Below are 19,600 nucleotides of genomic sequence, written 5' to 3'. Positions count from 1 at the left end.
CTAAAAATACAAAAATTAGCCAGGCGTGGTGGCGGGCACCTGTAATCCCAGCTACTCGGGAGGCTGAGGCAGGAGAATTGCTTGAACCTGGGAGACGGAGGTTGCAGTGAGCCAAGACCATGCCATTGAACTCCAGCCTGGGTGACAGGGCGAGACTCTGTCTCAAAACAAAAACAAAAACAAAAAACCTTGCCTCAAATGGAGACTGCTTGCTTAGACATGAGTCATCCTCTCTTAACCTAGAATCAAACTTTACAAAGTCAAACATAGGCAGATGCCGCAATCATATTTACAGGTAAAGCTAATGACTTCCACATGAGGAGAAGCTTACTTATAGTAATTTCAGTGTAAAATTGCAAGAACTAAGATGTGATCATTTTTGAATCATCTTGATGGCTAACATGCCCATGATGACTTACGTGGTCAGAATCACGCTAAATGCATTACATTGGCCAGGTGCAGTGACTCACACTTGTAATCTCAACACTTTGGGAGGCTGAGGTGGGCAGATCACTTGAGCCCAGGAATTTGAGACCAGCCTGGACAACATGGCAAAAGCCCATCTCTACAAAAAATACAAAAATTAGCCAAGCATGGTGGCAGTTGCCTGTAGTCCCAGCTACTCAGGAGTCTAAGATGAGAGGATCGCCTGAGTCTGGGAAGTCGAGGCTGCAGTGAGCTGTGATCATGCCACTGCACCCCAGCCTAGGCAAAAGAGCAAGACCCTGTCTCAAAATAATAATAATAATAAATGCCCTACATGGATTATCTCATTCAGTACTCACAACAATCTTATAATACAGTACCATTATTACCCCTTTTAAAGAAGCAGACCAAAGTTCATAGAGGCCAAATAATGAACACAAGTGGTGGAGCTGAGACTCCAACCTGGCATTTGAATCCAGAGCCTTTCTCACTCCCTTACCACATGGAACAATGACTAAAGAGGTGACTCAAACTGGATTTCAAGTCATTAAGAGGTTCTTCCAATTTAAAAAAAAAAAAAGGTAAAAATAGTTAATTAAAAATAAACACTTGTAAATAATGCACCACAGATGGTTTCCAAATCAATGCTAAGACATAAAAATGTTTGATTTTCCCAGAATTTATTAATGGGAGCATATAGGGATCATGTGTTTTGAGTAGCACAACTTGAGAGTCCTTGCCAGTTACTACACTGTGCTGCCACCGCCAGCTGAATCAAAGAGTGGCGTAATTCAATCACACTCCTTTTAGTTCTGTATAAAAATAAGTAAAGTTATCCAAAGGAAGAGACGTAGAAAGAGAGTCACAGAAATTCTCACGGGAGAATTGTCACCAGGCTATTTTCAATCCATCCTTTATGACCTGCCTGCTTTTGGCGGGGGGGGGGGGTTGTTTTGTTTTGTTGTTGTTGTTTTGTATTTCTCCTCCTGTAATTAAACATGACGCAGGTATTGGAGAACATCAAAAGACACTTCCCCAGGGGAGGTGGTGGTGGTTATTAAAAACAAAACCAATTCTTCCATATGTCACATGGTATATCTGGCCAATTTCTTTGAGTGTAAGGCAGCCTAATATAGCACCATACACACAGTGGATGTCAAAAGGTTCTTGCTTAGTAAATTAACACACTGACCATATGCACTAATTTGTGCCCCAGCCTACCAAGTAAATGTTATTCAAACCATAGAATAGAGATCTACTTTGGTCTTTGGCTGAATTCCAATCTGTACATACATAAGAGGAAATATCACAAGGTCAGGGAACAACAACTACCAAGGGAAAAAAACAATTACAAGGGAGATGTAAGATGAACAATTTCCAAAGCTTACACAGTGCCAGGAATTATCTGATTCCCTCCAGCTGGAATGGCGGTTTGCATGGGGTCTTCTTGAATACACAGGCATTCAGTAGAAACCTCAGCAAGATGTTACCTTAAAAGTGGGACTGGGCTGAACATGGTGGTGCATGCCCATAGGCGCAGCTACTTGGGAGGCTCAAGGTGAGAGGATTGCATGACCCCAGGAGCTTGAGGCCAGGCTCTGGGCAACACAGTGAGAGGGAGGGAGGGCAGCCTAGGCAGGTAAGAAAAGCCAAGCAGGTCAAGGTCAGGCAGGTTAAGTAGGCCAGGCAGGCCAGGAAGAACAGGCAGGTTAAGTAGGCCAGGCAGGTTAGGCAGGCCAGGAAGAACAGGCAGGTTAAGTAGGCCAGGCAGGTTAGGCAGACCAGGCAGGTTAAGCAGGCAGGCCAGGCAGGCCAGGCAGACAAGGAAGGCAGAAAAGAAAAGAAAGAAAGAGAGTCTAAAATAGCCCTAGAATAACTAATACTCAAAGTCAAGCACAAATTTAAAATGTATTAGACGTACAAATAAACCAGAAATATGACCCACAACCAAAATAAAAATCAGAAATAGAAACACAGAAATGACAGAGATAATGGAAGAAGCAAACAAGGATATTGTAACAACCACCCTAAATAGACTCCATATGTTCAAGAAGGTAAGTGAAACCATACATGTTTTCCTTTCTGCCTTCCTTGCCTACCTGGCCTGCATGGCCTCTTGCCGGCATGGCCTGCCTGGTCTTCCTGGCCTACCTGGCCTGCCTAGAGGCTTACCTTACCTGCCTTACCTGCCTCGCTTTTCTCACCTGCCTAGGCTTCCCTTCTTCACTCTCATTATGTTATCTAGGCTGGCTGGATTTGTCTGTTTTCACACTGCTATGAAGATACTACCCAAGACTGGGTAATTTATAAAGGAAAGAGGCTTAATTGACTCAAGTTCCACATGGATGGGGGGGTCCTCAGGAAACTTACAATCATGGCAGAGGGGAAGCAGGCACATCTTACACGGCGGCAGGTGAGAGAAGAATGAAGGAGGATCTGCCAAACACTTAAAACAATCAGATCTTGTGGGAACTCACTCAGTAACATGAGAATAGCATAGGGGAAACGGCCATCATGATTCAATTGCCTCCCTCGCTAGACATATGGAGATTATAATTTAAGATGAGATTTGGGTGAGGGCACAGAGCCAAACCATATCGCTGGCCTCTACCCAAAGGAAAAGAAGTCACTACATTAAAAAGACACCTGTACACATATGTTTATTGCAGTACCAGTCTACAAGTCACAACTGCAAAGATATGGAGCCAATCTAAGTGCACGTCATCTGATGAGTGGGTAAAGAAAATGTGGCATATATAAACCATGGAATACTACTTAGCTGAAAAAAAAAAGTCTTTTGCAGTAACTTGGTTGGAAATGGAGGTCATTAGTCTAAGTGAAGTAACTCAGGAATGGAAAACCAAATACCATATGTTCTCACTTAGAAGTGGGAGCTAAGCTATGAGGATGCAAACGCATACAGAATAGTATAATGGGCTTTGGAGACTCACAATGGGGAATGGTGGGAGGCGGGAAAGGGATAAAAAACTACATACTGGGTACAATGTACACTACTTGAGGGATGGGCACACTAAAATTTCAGAATTCACCACTATACAATTCATCCATGTAACCAAAAACCACTTGTACCCCTAAAGTTATTGAAATTTAAAGAAAAAAGAAAATGGTACATTACACTTAAACAGCATATCTTTAGATGATGTGTAGACTTTCATGAGAAAATTATAAATGTGCTTACACATGTTTGGGTCTGTTTTGAAGTGTGTCCAACTATTTTGTAACTTTTTAACAAAAGCTTAAAAACGATTCTGAGAGTTGAAGCTACTCCTTATAAAGACGAGGAATTATTTTTATAAATTTTATTTTTTCTATCACCACAGAATCAAAATGCCTTTGCACATTATAGTAGGAAAGAGGGATTGTAATTTCAAAAGTATTCAAAAGTCATAAGACAACATTATTGAGATTTAACTTAAAACAGGAATATTTCTATCTCTTTATTGCCTATTTTTCTTTAGGGAACAAGAAAACATTAGCAAAATCTGAGTGCAGTGAGAGTTTCAACCTGCATGTTATTTAATGCAGGAGGGAATCTTAATGAACTTTGATAAATTGATTAAATCAACATATATTGAGCATGCTTTTAGTTGGACATACTAAAATATACAGGAATTTCCTTCTTTTTCTGGAAAAAAGTCATTGATCGTTAAAAAACAAAGGAAAAAGAAAATTATTATTTTAAGGGTAATGGCTTTTCAACACCTTTCACTGTTCTCAGCGAACTAAAATTAACACTTCATGTTTCTTTCATGGCACTTTCACATCCCACTTTGACCTCCCTGTTCAGATTGTTGTGTCCTGAATTTCTGCTTTCAAAGCCTGTTCTATTAAGCCTCTCTTCATCTAACAGTCCCTTTCTAAGCCTCATCTCTGAGGTAGCAGGAGGGACTGGACTCGAGAGGCGGGGCTCAGACACTGGACCAGATTGAGGACTAGCTAAAACAGGGCAGGGCAAATACAGCTTTCAATCAGACCCTCCCACCAATGTGCCATATTTGTTTGCTGTTACCACAGCAACACCTGGCAGTTACCCCCCTTTCCATGGCACCCAGTGATACAAAAGTTACTACCCCTTCCCTGGATAAAACGACCCTTAATCTGCATGCAATTAAAAGTGGGAATAAATATGACTGCAAAACTGCCCTGAGCTGCTACTCTGCCTGTGGGGTGACCCTGCTCTGCAGGAACAGTCACGGAGCTGTCACACTGCCTGTTCAATAAAGCTGTTTTCTTCTAGCTCTGGCTTGCCCTTGAATTCTTTCCTGGGCAAAGCCAAGAACCCTCACTGTCTAAGCTCCAGTTTGGGGCTCACTTGCCCTGTATCACCTCCACTCAGTCACATACCCAAATCTAAGCCACAAGCCCCTGAACTCTGCATTTCTTGTGCGGGGATTCAGTACATATTATGCCCGTGGAGACTCGCTTTCCAGGTTTCTCCCTATAAACCAAAAATAAAATTCTAAGCCCCCCACCCAACTGAATGGACCCCCTCTTGGCCAAGGAGACCCCAGAGAAACCTTAAAAATGGAGTTCCCCACCATGACGGGGCAGGAGGTCAGACACCCTCATTATACCCCCTCCCTTTTGCAGTTTAGACACAAGGACTGACCAGCATTGATATGAAAATAGAGCTCATAAGACTGACAGCATGGACTCTTTCTAGCAATAAGATTCCAAATTATAAACAGAGCCTAAGGCAGTGCCCTACACTTAAAAAATAAACTATCTTCTAACTGCCACAAGGTTTTTCTTTTTCCTTAAACAAACAGCTAAACAAGCTGGCCTGGAGATAAGCATTATTGAAACAATCACAGCTCATCCACCACCAGATGCTGACTAACTGAACCCTTGTTCCACCAGCCATAACTACAGCTGGGAGTGGTCAAGAGACTGACTGCAGGAAATATCTCCAGATCAGAAGACCCAACAACCATGGACTAGCTCTGGTCAGTTTACAGATGCTGTGCATTTGAATGCCTTTGTGTCCTAAAGAGATATTTTGACATATGGGGCCTACTTGTAATACATTTAAATGTTAACTCTCCACCCCAAAGTAAACACGGATCATATGTAACATGCAAATTTGTTCAAAATGCAAGCATCAGGATCACCTTCATGAATATTCATAGCTCCTGCCATAACCTGTTGAATATGCATGTTTAGCCAATCTGTTCAGCATAAAGGTCTTACCCAACCCCTCCTTCAAAGTGCCTGTTTCTGGTCTTTGCCTGAGACTATGCTTCCCAGCTTGTCAGAATGGCCACGTTGCTAGCTATAACCCTTTATAAGAAATAAAGTCTCCCTTTCTAGATTTATAGATCTTAGGATTCTTTTTTTTTTTTTTTTTTGAGATGAAGTCTCACGCTTGTTGCCCAGGCTGGAATGCAATGGCACCATCTCAGCTCACTGCAACCTCCGGTTCAAGTGATTCTCCTGCCTCAGCGTCCTGAGTAGCTGGGATTACAGGCACCTGCCACCATGCCTGGCTAATTTTTGTATTTTTAGTAGAGACAGGGTTTCACCATGTTGGCCAGACTGGTCTCGAACTCCTGACCTCAGGCGATCTGCCCACATCGGCCTCCCAAAGTGCTGGGATTACAGGCATGAGCCACTGCACCGGCCTGATTTTTCTTTAGTTAAGTGCCTAAACAGAGCTCCATTCAGTGGGAATTTCCCAAAAAGTAAAGTGATATTGGATGACTGGTGCCATACTTTTATGTTCCAGCAGATGCATAGAGGTAAGGTACTTTTTAAAAAATCTATTTAGCTCAAAATATGTTCCAGGAATAAGCCAGAGATTTACCTGTACTAATGCCACCCTTTAAAAATTGCAAACGCGCATTAGAAGAGATAATTCCATTAACCATACACCTTTTTTAAAAAAGAGAACTATATCAGAAAGCAGAGCTGGATATTCAGAGAAGGACTGTGTGGTAGATAGAGCTCCCTCTCCCCTCTCCCCTCTCCCCTCCCCCCTCCCCCCTCTCCCCTCTCCCCTCTCCCCTCTCCCCTCTCCCCTCTCCCCCTCCCCTGTCCCCTCTCCCCTCTTTCCACGGTCTCCCTCTGATGCCGAGCCAAAGCTGGACGGTACTGCTGCCATCTCAGCTCACTGCAACCTCCCTGCCCGATTCTCCTGCCTCAGCCTGCCGAGTGCCTGCGATTGCAGGCGCGCGCCGCCATGCCTGACTGGTTTTCGTATTTTTTTGGTGGAGACGGGGTTTCGATGTGTCGGCTGGGCTGGTCTCCAGCTCCTAACCGCGAGTGATCTGCCAGCCTCGGCCTCCCGAGGTGCCGGGATTGCAGACGGAGTCTCGTTAACTCAGTGCTCAATGGCGCCCAGGCTGGAGTGCAGTGGCGTGATCTCGGCTCGCTACAACCACCTCCCAGCCGCCTGCCTTGGCCTCCCTAAGTGCCGAGATTGCAGCCTCTGCCTGGCAGCCACCCCGTCTGGGAAGTGAGGAGCGTCTCCGCCTGACCGCCCATCGTCTGGGATGTGAGGAGCCCCTCTGCCTGGCTGCCCAGTCTGGAAAGTGAGGAGCGTCTCTGCCCGGCCGCCATCCCATCTGGGAAGTGAGGAGCGTCTCTGCCTGGCCGCCCATCGTCTGAGATGTGGGGAGCACCTCTGCCCTGCCGCCCCGTCCGGGATGTGAGGAGTGTCTCTGCCCGGCCGCCCTGTCTGAGAAGTGAGGAGACCCTCTGCCTGGCAACCACCCCGTCTGAGAAGTGAGGAGCCCCTCCGCCCGGCAGCCACCCCGTCTGAGAAGTGAGGAGCATCCTCCCTCCTCGTCCGGGAGGGAGGTGGGGGGGTCAGCCCCCCGCCCGGCCAGCCGCCCCGTCCGGGAGGTGAGGGGCGCCTCTGCCCGGCCGCCCCTACCAGGAAGTGAGGAGCCCCTCTGCCCGGCCAGCCGCCTCGTCCGGGAGGGAGGTGGGGGGGTCAGCCCCCCGCCTGGCCAGCCGCCCCATCCGGGAGGCGAGGGGTGCCTCTGCCCGGCCGCCCCTACTGGGAAGTGAGGAGCCCCTCTGCCCGGCCAGCCGCCCCGTCCGGGAGGGAGGCGGGGGGGTCAGCCCCCCGCCCGGCCAGCCGCCCCGTCCGGGAGGGAGGCGGGGGGGTCAGCCCCCCGCCCGGCCAGCCGCCCCGTCCGGGAGGGAGGTGGGGGGGTCAGCCCCCTGCCCGGCCAGCCGCCCTGTCCAGGAGGTGGGGGGGCGCCTCTGCCCGGCCGCCCCTACTGGGAAGTGAGGAGCCCCTCTGCCCGGCCAGCCACCCCGTCCGGGAGGGAGGCGGGGGGGTCAGCCCCCCGCCCGGCCAGCCGCCCCGTCCGGGAGGGAGGCGGGGGGGTCAGCCCCCCGCCCGGCCAGCCGCCCCGTCCGGGAGGGAGGTGGGGGGGTCAGCCCCCCGCCCGGCCAGCCGCCCTGTCCGGGAGGTGAGGGGCACCTCTGCCCGGCCACCCCTACCGGGAAGTGAGGAGCCCCTCTGCCCGGCCAGCCGCCCCGTCCGGGAGGGAGGTGGGGGGGTCAGCCCCCCGCCGGGCCAGCCGCCCCGTCGGGGAAGTGAGGGGCGCCTCTGCCCGGCCGCCCCTACTGGGAAGTGAGGAGCCCCTCTGCCCGGCCAGCCGCCCTGTCCGGGAGGGAGGTGGGGGGTCAGCCCCCCACCCGGCCAGCCGCCCCGTCCGGGAGGGAGGTGGGGGGGGGTCAGCCCCCGGCCCGGCCAGCCGCCCCGTCCGGGAGGTGAGGGGCGCTTCTGCCCGGCCGCCCCTACTGGGAAGTGAGGAGCTCCTCTGCCCGGCCACCACCCCATCTGGGAGGTGTACTCAACAGCTCATTGAGAACGGGCCATGAAGACAATGGCGGTTTTGTGGAATAGAAAGGGGGGAAAGGTGGGGAAAAAATTGAGAAATCGGATGGTTGCTGTGTCTGTGTAGAAAGAGGTAGACATGGGAGACTTTTCATTTTGTTCTGTACTACGAAAAATTCTTCTGCCTTGGGATCCTGTTGATCTGTGACCTTACCCCCAACCCTGTGCTCTCTGAAACATGTGCTGTATCCACTCAGGGCTGAATGGATTAAGGGCGGTGCAAGATGTGCTTTGTTACACAGATGCTTGAAGGCAGCATGTTCATTAAGAGTCATCACCACTCCCTAATCTCAAGTACCCAGGGACACAAACACTGCGGAAGGCCGCAGGGTCCTCTGCCTAGGAAAACCAGAGAACTTTGTTCACTTGTTTATCTGCTGACCTTCCCTCCACTATTGTCCTGTGACCCTGCCAAATCCCCCTCTGCGAAAACACCCAAGAATGATCAATAAAAAAGAAAAAAAAAAAAAAAAGAGAACTATATGACAAATATTTATTAATAATTTTTCATGACTCAGAAATGTATGGATTTTATTTATATTTCTATATAATTGTTATTATGACCATAAAAATAACTATGTAGTCAATAATGATTTAATTGTACATTTTAAAATACCTAAAAGTGTATAATTACACTGTTCGTAATACAAAGGATAAATGCCATTCACATTTTAGGTTGACATCTAGTTTAGCTCAGAATTTAGATTTGCTTGAAAAGAGAAAACACGATCAACTGGAATTGTTAGGCAGCATTGGAAGAACTTACAGTTGGTCTCTAGGTGGCTAATGAGACTAGCATACAGGGGAACTAAATACATTATTTTTAAAATGAAAGAATGACTTATTCAGAGATGAAAATAGAAGAGGAGCTAAAAGATAAATGGCCTGATTTTCACGTTCTGAAACCCCAAAGTGGCTGATGCTACCTCAAGCCATCTCCCACATTGCCTTGGCCAGGTAGCCTCAGATTCAGATTTGGCAAACATATATTAAGCCCTTACAATGTGCCAGAGGGATTTCCAGAGGGATGTTAAAATCAACACACGTCTAAAAGGATGCAAAGATCAACCTCATAACAACAATTCACCTCCTTGTCTGGGCTAGTCCAGTATTATTAGTTCCATCTATTATCCTAGGGCCTTTTCCCCCTCAACTTTCACATATCTCCTGAGGGAAAAACAAATAAAGGAGAGAACTATCTTCTCATTCACCCACCCCTTCTTTCATGTCTTTACTGGTAATAAATTCTTCTGAACATCTACAGCCAAGCTGTACACATCCTCTATTCCTCAAGAATGTTGACGTCTCCTGTCTTGGATCTTCACCAGTCAGGATCTAGTCCATGAGGGAGTTAGTATAAGAAGGCATTATCCTACAGATCTCAGCAGTGGTTCCTCTGTTGTGCTTCTCTCTTTCTTGTGTGGAAGAAATAAACGGAGACCATCCAAATGAGAACAAGGAAAGGTGATTCATTCAGAGCTTGCTCTAGCAAGAGAGCCAGCCACAATCGCTTGTGTTTGGCAGAGCTGCAAAGGCAGGCAGAGAGATGGAATAGCTTTATAGTGGAAAAACGGGAGGCTTGGGTATATCCTGTTGTTGGCCTGGGGAAGCTGCAGGTAGACTAACTAGAAGCCTACCCAACCCCTTCTTCAAAGTGCCTGTCTCTGGTCTTTGCCTGAGACTACACTTCCCAGCCTGTCAGAATGGCCACATTGCTATCTGTAACCCTTTACAAGAAATAAAGTATCCTTTTCCAGATTTGTACATCTTATGATTTTTCTTCAGTTAAGTGCCTACACAGAGCACTTGGTTAGCGGTCATATTTGACATTCTTGATTGGTTAGTCGTCATATTTGACATTCTCCTGACATTTAACTTGATTGGTTAGGGGTCATATTTGACATTCTCCTGTTGGTCCTATGTTGTAAGTGGAGACAAAAATTAAGGAAGCTTAATTACATAGACCATGTTCTTGACTGGGAATATAATAAAGATGTCAATTCTCTCCAAATTAATCTGTAAATCTACTAATATTCCATTCAGATTTCATTAAGGTTTTTGAACTTGACAGGCCAAAGTTAAATTTCATCTGGAAGAGCAAAGGGCCACAAAACCATTTTTAATGAAAAAGAAAGGGGAAGTCCTTACTCTAAGGAATATCACTGTAAAGTGTAATGATTAAGACATTGTGATCTTGACGTAGTAAAGACAAAAAACATAGGTGAAACATATTAGAAAGTAAATATAGAAATCTGATGTACACTGAATTAACATTATAAATCAGTGGGAAAGAATAAACTATTTAAAACATGGTTTGGAGTCTATAGAAAGAGATTATTAAGATCCTTAAATTCACCCCATAGATAAAAGTCAATTTTAGGAGAATTAAAAGCCTAAATGTGAAAAACAAACTTTGAAAAATTTCAGAAGAAAATGTAAGAGAATAACTTTTTAAAGTTGTGATAAGGGGCCAGGCACGGTGGCTCATGTCTGTAATCCCAACATTTTAGTAGGCCAAGGTGGGAAGATTGCTTAAGCCCAGGAGTTCAAGACTAGCATGGGCAATATAGTCAGACCCTGTCTCTACAAAACATTAAAAATTAGCCGGCCATGGTGGCACACACCTGTAGTCCCAGCTACTTGGGAGGCTGAGGTGGGAGGATCTCTTGAGCTTGGGTGTCGAGGCTATAGTGAGCCATGATTGCATCACTGCATTCCAGCCTGGGCAACAGAGTAAGACCCCATCTCTTTTTAAAAAAAAAATGTGATAAGGAAGGAAATCTTATATAAGATACAAAAAGTATAAATCATAAGAGAAAAAATCGATTAACTTAACTACATTACTTCCTGAAACTTTTATGTGAAAAAAAGACACATTTAAAAAAAGAGAATATAACGAAAACCACCAAATTATATAATTTTAAAAGGGTGAGTGGTGGCTGGGTGTAGTGGCTCATGCCTGTAATCCCAGCACTTTGGGAGGCTGAGGCGGGTGAATCACGAGGTCAAGAGATCAAGACCATCCTGGCTAACATGGTGAAACCCCGTCTCTACTAAAAAAAAAATACAAAAAATTAGCCGGGCATGGTGGTGGGCACCTGTAGTCCCAGCTATTCAGGAGGCTGAGGCAGGAGAATGGCGTGAACCCAGAAGGTGGAGCTTGCAGTGAGCCGAGATCGCGCCACTGCACTCCAGCCTGGGCAACAGAGCGAGACTCCGTCTCAAAAAAAAAAAAGGGTGGGTGGGTGGTATGGTATGTAAATTATATCTCAATTAAGCTGATATTTACAAAGTGTAAAGACTTACACTTTGTGTTTCCAAAATCTGAGGCAAAATGTAGCAACAATGTCATTTGTAAGATCTGGGCAGTGGTACATGAGTGTTTATTATCTTATTTTTGTACTTTGTATATCTGAAATAATTTCAAAAGAAAGGAAATCCCTTTGGTGTTTAATAAACATGAATTATTCTAAAATTAGAGTAAACATTAATAATATTTTTGATGTCAATACATCTGTTCTATCCAAACACTTCATTATCAAAAATTTTAGAATCAAAGGAATAGTAGCAAAGAATTCCAAAATGTCCTAGAAACAAGCCTTATAAAATGAAAACATTGTTCTCTGCACTCTTCACCTGCCCCCGCTCCCCGCCCCCGAGATGGAGTTTCATTCTTGTCGCCCAGGCTACAGTGCAATGGCATGATCTCTGCTCCCTGCAACCTCTGCCTCCAGGGTTCAAGTGATTCTCCTCCCAAGTAGCTGGAACTACAGGCACGTGCCACCACACCCGGCTAATTTTTTGTATTTTTAGTAGAGGTGGGTTTTCACCATGTTGGCCAGGCTGGTCTCGAACTCCTCACCTCAGGTGATCCGCCCACCTCGGCCTCCCAAAGTGCTGGGATTACAGGTTTGAACCACACACAGTGCCCAGCCATTCTCTGCATTCTTACTGATGCCCATGTAAGAGTGGCATCCAGAATCCTTATAAGTCAATCCAATCTATCCTTCCCCTTTAAATGCAACTCACTAAGTATGTGCTGACAAAATGTTACTATTAGAGGGTTCCTTCTATTCTTTAGTCCAAACAGTGCTCTTTCTGAGGCTTGCCCAATATATCATCATAAGGTAATAATCCCAATCATGAACCTTTTTTTTTTTTTTTTACTAGCCCCTCCATTTGTTTTTCCAGAAAAGGCCAAGGTTTCTCTTTTTGTTCATTGTGATCTCGGGCCGCTGCAACCTCTGCCTCCCAGGTTCAAGCGATTCTCATGCCTTAGCCTCCCGAGTAGCTGGGATTACAGGTGCGCACCACCACACCCAGCTAATTTTTGTATTTTTAGTAAAGATGGGGTTTTGCCATGTTGGCCAGGCTGAAGACCCAGTTTTCAGTGTCCTCATAAGACCCCAAGTAGGAAATCATCCATGGAGTTGCAGGTCCAGCAGCACTCACTGGGTCTGTCCCCTTTCTCTTTCTATTGACTCTGGCTGTGGTGTCTTTCACTTTTGAAGAGATATGAGCAACGAGAAAATGGGTGAAAAAGAGCCAGCATCAAGATTAAAGAGAGACGTGAGACTAACAAGGCAGTGAGCAAGCAATCCTGGCTGCCTGCTATCCTTGATGGCAAATGAGCAAGGATGTCTCATACATAATGTCACAGAAACAGCATCTAGACCCATCTTAACAGACTGGACCCATGGCTAATTTTCACACAGAAAACATTGTGAGGGTAAATATAAAAGCCTTTACTTGGATGTAAAAATCCCAGTGCTACATGTACAGGATAAGGATGAAATGAATTCACAGCCATGTGTTAAATGTTTTTAATTTGTTTAATTGACCAGAATACTCACAGTCAGTAAACACCGACTTGTGGCTCCGAAAATAAAAATGCTACTGCCGTTTCAGAATCCAGGAGGGGAAAGTGTGTGCTTGTTAGGCCCATCATGTAGGATATCAACATCTGGAGCATTGCAACTAATTCTGGGCTCCATGTTTTAAGAGTTGCTTTAGCACATTTAAAGAGCAGTAAACATAGTGAAGAAATCAATAACCACTTTATGAGGAAGAGTGGAAGAAACATAAAGAGAATTGAAGTCCTATGGATGTAAGCAACGACTTAAATCAAAGAGCAATCCTAATCCTGCTAGACCCAGAAAGCAATCTGTGATCACACTGGAGGGGGCTGATAGACTGATGGGGAGCCCATAGTGTGAGGCGAACACGAGAAGCACTACACTGGAAACCCATTATCGTGGGCCCATAGTGAAAAGAACTTCTTATACTCATGTTATAGAGAGGGGTTAATCTTTCTAAAAATGTTAATTTTTTCTTCAGTTTTGCCAGTTTGACATAGATCAATTGCCTAAGAATAAATACAAATATAATTTACTTTAAAAGACTGAATAAAGGGTCAGCATGACAGAATTTTGGGGGCTGACGGGGTGATGGAATGGTTCAGTATCTTGATTGTGGTAGTTGTTACAACTCTTTACATTTGTCAAAATCTACAGATCAGTACACCAAAAAGAATCACTTTTATACTTTGTAGATTATAAAATAAACTAGTCAGAATGTTTTGTTTAAAATAAAACAAAATGAATTTTGTCTAAAATAAAGGAAAATGAATTTTTTCCAAAGACAGCTTCTTCTTTGCACCATACTTGTTCACAATGATTCCGAACAGAAGAAAGCAACTGATGAAAAGCCCAAGTACTTAATCTTCTTAATGCTTTCGGGGAGGGAGGGATTTATGTGCATTAATTCTGGAGTGACTGAAAAAGAAAAGTTCTGTTTCGGTTTTTCTATGTTCACTCCTAAAGGAGGTGCTACTGATTCTCACTCTTATCCTCAACCCTAAGGCCAGCTCAGAAATGGGGGCTGGAGAAGAAAGGCCGGCTGTTTTCTTCCTTGCTCTGTTGTCTTCCCTTCTCTGCACAGAACCAGACAGAAATATGCATATGAACTGGAATGTGATATATGACATACCAACTAGGTCTGGTTGGCTTCCTGGCCTCTCTAACCTGTTTGAACTGAAAAATAATAAACAAGACAGAAATGAGCATTTACTCTTTTTTTCCTCTTGCTTCTTCCCCTTTCATCATAGCGGTGATTTATTACTGAGTTTTCATGATCTTAGGCTGACCTGGAAGTCTAAACATAAGACCATTAATTTGCGTAGGAAAAAAAATCTATGTATGCATTCACATAAGCTTAGAATTGTGAAATGATCCTTTTTATTTACTTATATATTTATCTTAAGAGACAGGGTCTCTGTATGTTGCCCAGGCTGGAGTGTAGAGACTATTCACAGGTGCAATCCCAGTATTGAGCAGCACTGGAGTTTTGATCTGCTCAGTTTCTGGGCTGTTTCACCCATCCTTAGGTAACATGGCGGTGCCTCACTCCCGGAAGGTCACCATATTGATGCCGAACTTAGTGCAGACACCCTATTGGCATAGGGTACAACAGCCCAGAACTCTTGGACTCAAGCAATCCTCCCACCTCAGCCTCCCAAGTAGCTAGGACTACAGATGCATGCCATCACACCCAGCTATTTTCATTTTATATCTTCATATTATATGGTGTTTTATCAGATACGAAATAATAATAAATAAAAATCAACATATAAGTTTTCTAACTAGCGGGTATTGTTTAAAGACACCGAGAGTGTTCAATTATTTTACCAACAGATGGAATTTTCTTTTTTTTGGGGGGGGGGGGGGAACTTTATTATAAAAATCCAATGGTATATATAAACTGCATTTCTCTAGCCCAAGATATTTATGTGATACTCTACACTGTAACTCCTATGGCAGAAATAACATCTGAGAAACTTCATTTTGAAAATTTGGACATATTAAGCATTATAGTACACATTAAAATCTTGATGTTCCCCAAACTTGACAGTCATCTAGGTGAGGTCATTGCTGTCTTCAGAAAACTCAACAATCTCCTGTTTACTGTTCCAGTGAACTTAAGTGAGGTTTTCATTTCAAATGCCATTATTTCTAGAATTTACCTTACCCTGGTTTATTTTCAAATTCACCTGTTTTTTTCCCCTAATCGCTTTTGCCCATTTTAAACACTTAAATCTTTTAGATGTTTTCACTGTTACTTACTCTTCCCCTACTGTTTGTTTATATGGCTTACAATGTTCTGGTGAGATTTCAGTATTCTAAGATGGTGAGGCCATCCCTTCAGGCTGGCTTTACTGCCAGAGATTTTATGGATTTAATATACACACAATGAGTTATATTTATGCAAGTAGCCCATTCTGTCTCTGGTTACACAAGGAAGGCCTGTGGCTTAAACTACCAGTGACTGTAGGTCTTCAATGCATTCTGTATCACATAGTATTCTGTGTGTTAACTATTGGGGTAGCGGGATGGATTTGCCTTATTTGGGCATGCTATGGTGACCTCAATTTGGCTGGAGTCTGAGCAATTTGCTATGCTGCCCTATTTGTTATTCACCTATTCCTGAAAGTGGATATTTTGGAAGGAAAGTAAGGTAAATTTGGTTGAGATTTCTGTATAAAAGGGAAAAGTTAATTTTTAATACAAAAACAAAATTTATTTCCATAGAAAGCAAAATTTATAAGTTAAAATAGTGTTTGAAAAGCTCACTATAGTGCTAACAAACTAAATGAAAATAAGGCTATTTTGCATGTAAAACAAATACCTCTTAAAATAATTTGATCCCCAGTGTTTGCTCTTTTTGAAGTAACCGACTTACTCTTAAAAAAGATGGCTGCCAAGATGGAAAGTCTTATTGGGTTTTCATGTTAACCTATTCTTTGGACATAACTACGAATTTTGTATACAATGCATTTCATGAAAAGTTGTGGCTCCCCCAGATTTCCCACAAGTGTGATCTTGAAGTCCTAAACATCTGTCCATGTACGCTTCAAAACAGAGCCTTAACTGAGTTATTCAAGTAGCAGTACTTAAAGATATAACTCTTGAAGCAGTTTCAATGGTTTCTGATCCAAATAATCAGTTTCTGAACATTACTACTTCACATAATAGAGTCCATCTTCAGTTTCTTTTCACTTTCTCTTTCCCTTTTGGGTTTCCTTTTTGTGGCCTGAGGCCACCAGTTCTTTGGGTACTATCAAGATACTTCCATCATGGGTACACTGAAGAGCATAGTGGTTTGGATTGACTGGCCTACCTTGGTCATCTCTTAATCTACTAAAAATATCATGATAAAGGTCATGCAGTTTCTGTTTCATAATGTTAATAGCTTTGTTACATTGTGCTTGCTCTCTCTTAAGAGTTTCCTTCTTTGCTTGCAAGTTACATACATCATCTTCTAGATTCAAAATTATGTCCAATTTGCGCTTACGACAGTTCTGTGCAGCAACTTTATTTTTCCCTCTTCGTCTGATATCACAGATAAGTGAGACTTGTAGGTCTGTCAGATAATACCTACTTAACATGCTATTGAAAGAATCAACAGGCATGCCGACAATTTCATCTACAGAAAAAGGGATACGCAAAGCTTTAGCACTCCATTCATCACGGCTCAAGTTTCTATCTGTGTCTTCAAGGTACCTACTCCTTATCTTCTGTGACTTCCCAGGCCACGGAAAAGGTTCAGAAGTAGATTCTGGTGCACTTGGCTGTAAGTGGTAAGTGTGGTTATGAAATATGTGTTGAAATGTAAGATTCCCATGGAAACCAGAATCACCCTGATCCAAGTGACAAAGCTTACTGGGTTCTGGGTAGTAGCCGCCTACAGCACCTTCTAAGTCATGATGGGAACTAGAGTCACGGTCAGTACAATAACCTATAGCACCTTCATCACACACAGAGTGAGAGGAATTAAACTTGATGACAGAGGTACTATTGTGACTTGAATCTAAAGAAAGGCCAGAATCAGAATCTGGTTCATCAAAAAGCTGAGAAACATCGATTGGATCAAAGTTGTCTTCTGTGGCCAATGACATTAAGTTTATCTCATCAAATATATTTACGTCAAGGTCATACAGCAGGTCTTGGCTTGTTAGATTCCTCATATGATTGTCAACCGGTGAAAGAAATCCTGTCACATTAGTTCCAGGATGGGTTTGCTCAGGATTGGTGGTATGAGAATTTAACTGCAGAAATGGTTCTTGTGACTGTGAAGTCCTTGCTATTGGATCCCTTCTAAATGTACTGTTGGGACAAAGCAAGATGGCCTCGTGAAGATTCACATCCTCACTTACAGCCTGGCTGAAGTTTACATGAGAATGTGCTGAAGAATTCATGCCATCACTGATACTGCCTGGAAGAGGAATATCTCCCAATGAGATGCCCTCCAGTGAATTTTCAGGCTGTGATGGAAGCAACTGGAATAAGTCTTCCAGAGAGAAAGAAAGAAGTATCTGCCCCATTCAGATGTCTCTCATTTCTAGATTCAGAGGTCTTTTCTGCCTCCCAGTCAGGTTTCTCTGCTATTTTGTTTTCATCATCGTCATTCTGCTGAAGTGAGTTCTCCTTCCGGGCTGACGCCCTTTCTTCATTTTCCTCACGCTGGGAACTATGATCCACAGCTTCGTGCTTTTCTCTTAGTACCTCGTTCTCCTCGCTCGCACATCCGCCAGCGTCCGCCACCTGAGCCGTCGGTTCCGCGGGTGCCTTCTCCTCTTCCCCGGCGCCCAAGGGACCACTCCGAGCCGCTCGGGGATCCCCGCCGCCCCCCTGCACAGCCTGGCTGCCGCCGTCCACGCTGGCGCCAGCTCCTCCGGTGGACGAGGCGGCGGCCACGCCAAGCAGCCCGTGGGCCTCGTCCGCGCTCCCGGCAGCCACGCTGTGCACCAGCCACGCATCCACCCGGGCGCGAGGGATGAAGGGGACCCCGAGCACGCGCACCTCCCGGAGCAGCTGGCCCTCGGGCTGCGCGGCAGCGTCCAGCTCCCGGCCCTTGGGGTGCAACTGGCCCGCGCGCCCCCACCCTCCCGAGGCCGAGAAGGGGCTGAGCGCGTAGGCGGAGCTGGCCGGGCCGCCCAGGAACAGCAGCTCATCCCGGAGCACGGAATTTTCATCTTTGGTGCATGAGTTCTAAATTGTAGACATGTCTAGAGCAACTAAACCTTAGCACCATGACCACTTGACACATGAGCAGAGAGGCTCCCTGCAACGGAAGAGGCTCTTGTGAATAATAGTCTATGCTTAATTGTGTCACCAAGAAACAAGGCAATGCCTAACCTCCTGCTCCAGATAATGCCAGCTCTCTGCCGGCTGACCAGGAGCCTATTACTCCCAACCTCCTAAAGAAGGAGTCTGTAGAAGGCCTTGGCTCTCACCTGCCCACTCTGCCTCTGGAAACTGCAAGACAGAACAATTGTCTAGTGGCTCCCATATGAGACATACTAAACTGTCTTCTGCTATGAGATTATTATACTAATCCTTCAGCTTATAATGAATTATTAAGAAAGCATACTTACATTTGCCTTTTAAAGCTGTATGTGTAAACCTGTTTCATACAAACCAATGCAGAAATAAACATGTTGAACTAACATATTCTCAACATTTGCTTCTAAAGGTGTTTCCCTAACACTTCCATTTATGGAAAAAAACCAGCTTATGATGCATCTTTAAGAAAGCATGCTTACAATCACTTCACCTCAGTCATCAGCAGCAGCCCAAACCCTGCCTGTCAGCCACCATCACCCAAACTAGCAGGCACATGCACTAATATGACCCGATTTCCCTTCCTCTCCACCCTCCAAAACCCTGCTGGTGCGTTCTATGGAATATACAGTGTATCATCAGGAAATTTGCTTTATCCTCAAACTCTTCTCTAAACCTTCTCCTCTCCTCTTTCATGCCCTATCTGAAACATGCTTATTCCATAAAAACATCTCTTCCTCCTTCCCCACAGCCCTCTAGAGAAGCAGCTATCTTTTCTTACCCCATGAGGCATGGGGTCTAGGAATGGGATATTGTCCTTTCAAAGCTAGAAAACCTAGCAGTTCTCTCTTTAAATCATATCCCAACTCTGTTCAATTCACTGCCTCTTCACCACCGCTGTCACCACCCAGGCCATGCCAACCCTCTCCTAACCTGTCTCTTTCTCTCCACCCTTACCATCCTGTGGTCCATCTCTCCATAGCAGTCATCTTACTTTTAACTGGCTGTGATATCACATCTCTCTCCTCCTTAAAATCCATCAGGAGTTTTAGTCCTTACTTTGCCTTGGAAAACCTGCATGATCTGGGCCCTGCCTCCATCTCTGTCTATTGTGCCACTTCTGCCTTTGCCCACTGTAGTGAGAATTGTGTCCCCCAAAAAGACATGTTGAATCTCTAACACA

General features: G+C 44.8%; 1 protein-coding gene across 1 annotated transcript; it reads right to left on the bottom strand.

Moving 5' to 3' along the window:
- Positions 1–16,349: 16,349 nt before the first annotated feature.
- LOC100989197 (nuclear factor erythroid 2-related factor 3-like) lies at positions 16,350–19,389 on the bottom strand. The gene is given in 3 exon segments (XM_055102449.2): positions 16,350–17,663; positions 17,665–18,345; positions 19,375–19,389. Coding segments are annotated over 3 exon segments (2,010 nt in total).
- Between the last annotated feature and the right edge of the window lie 211 nt (positions 19,390–19,600).

This window comes from Pan paniscus, chromosome 17 (assembly GCF_029289425.2).
Source record: "Pan paniscus chromosome 17, NHGRI_mPanPan1-v2.0_pri, whole genome shotgun sequence".
Taxonomy (NCBI): Eukaryota; Metazoa; Chordata; class Mammalia; order Primates; family Hominidae; genus Pan; species Pan paniscus.
Note: the sequence above shows the minus strand (reverse complement) of the source record. Positions and strands in the feature narration are given on the sequence as shown.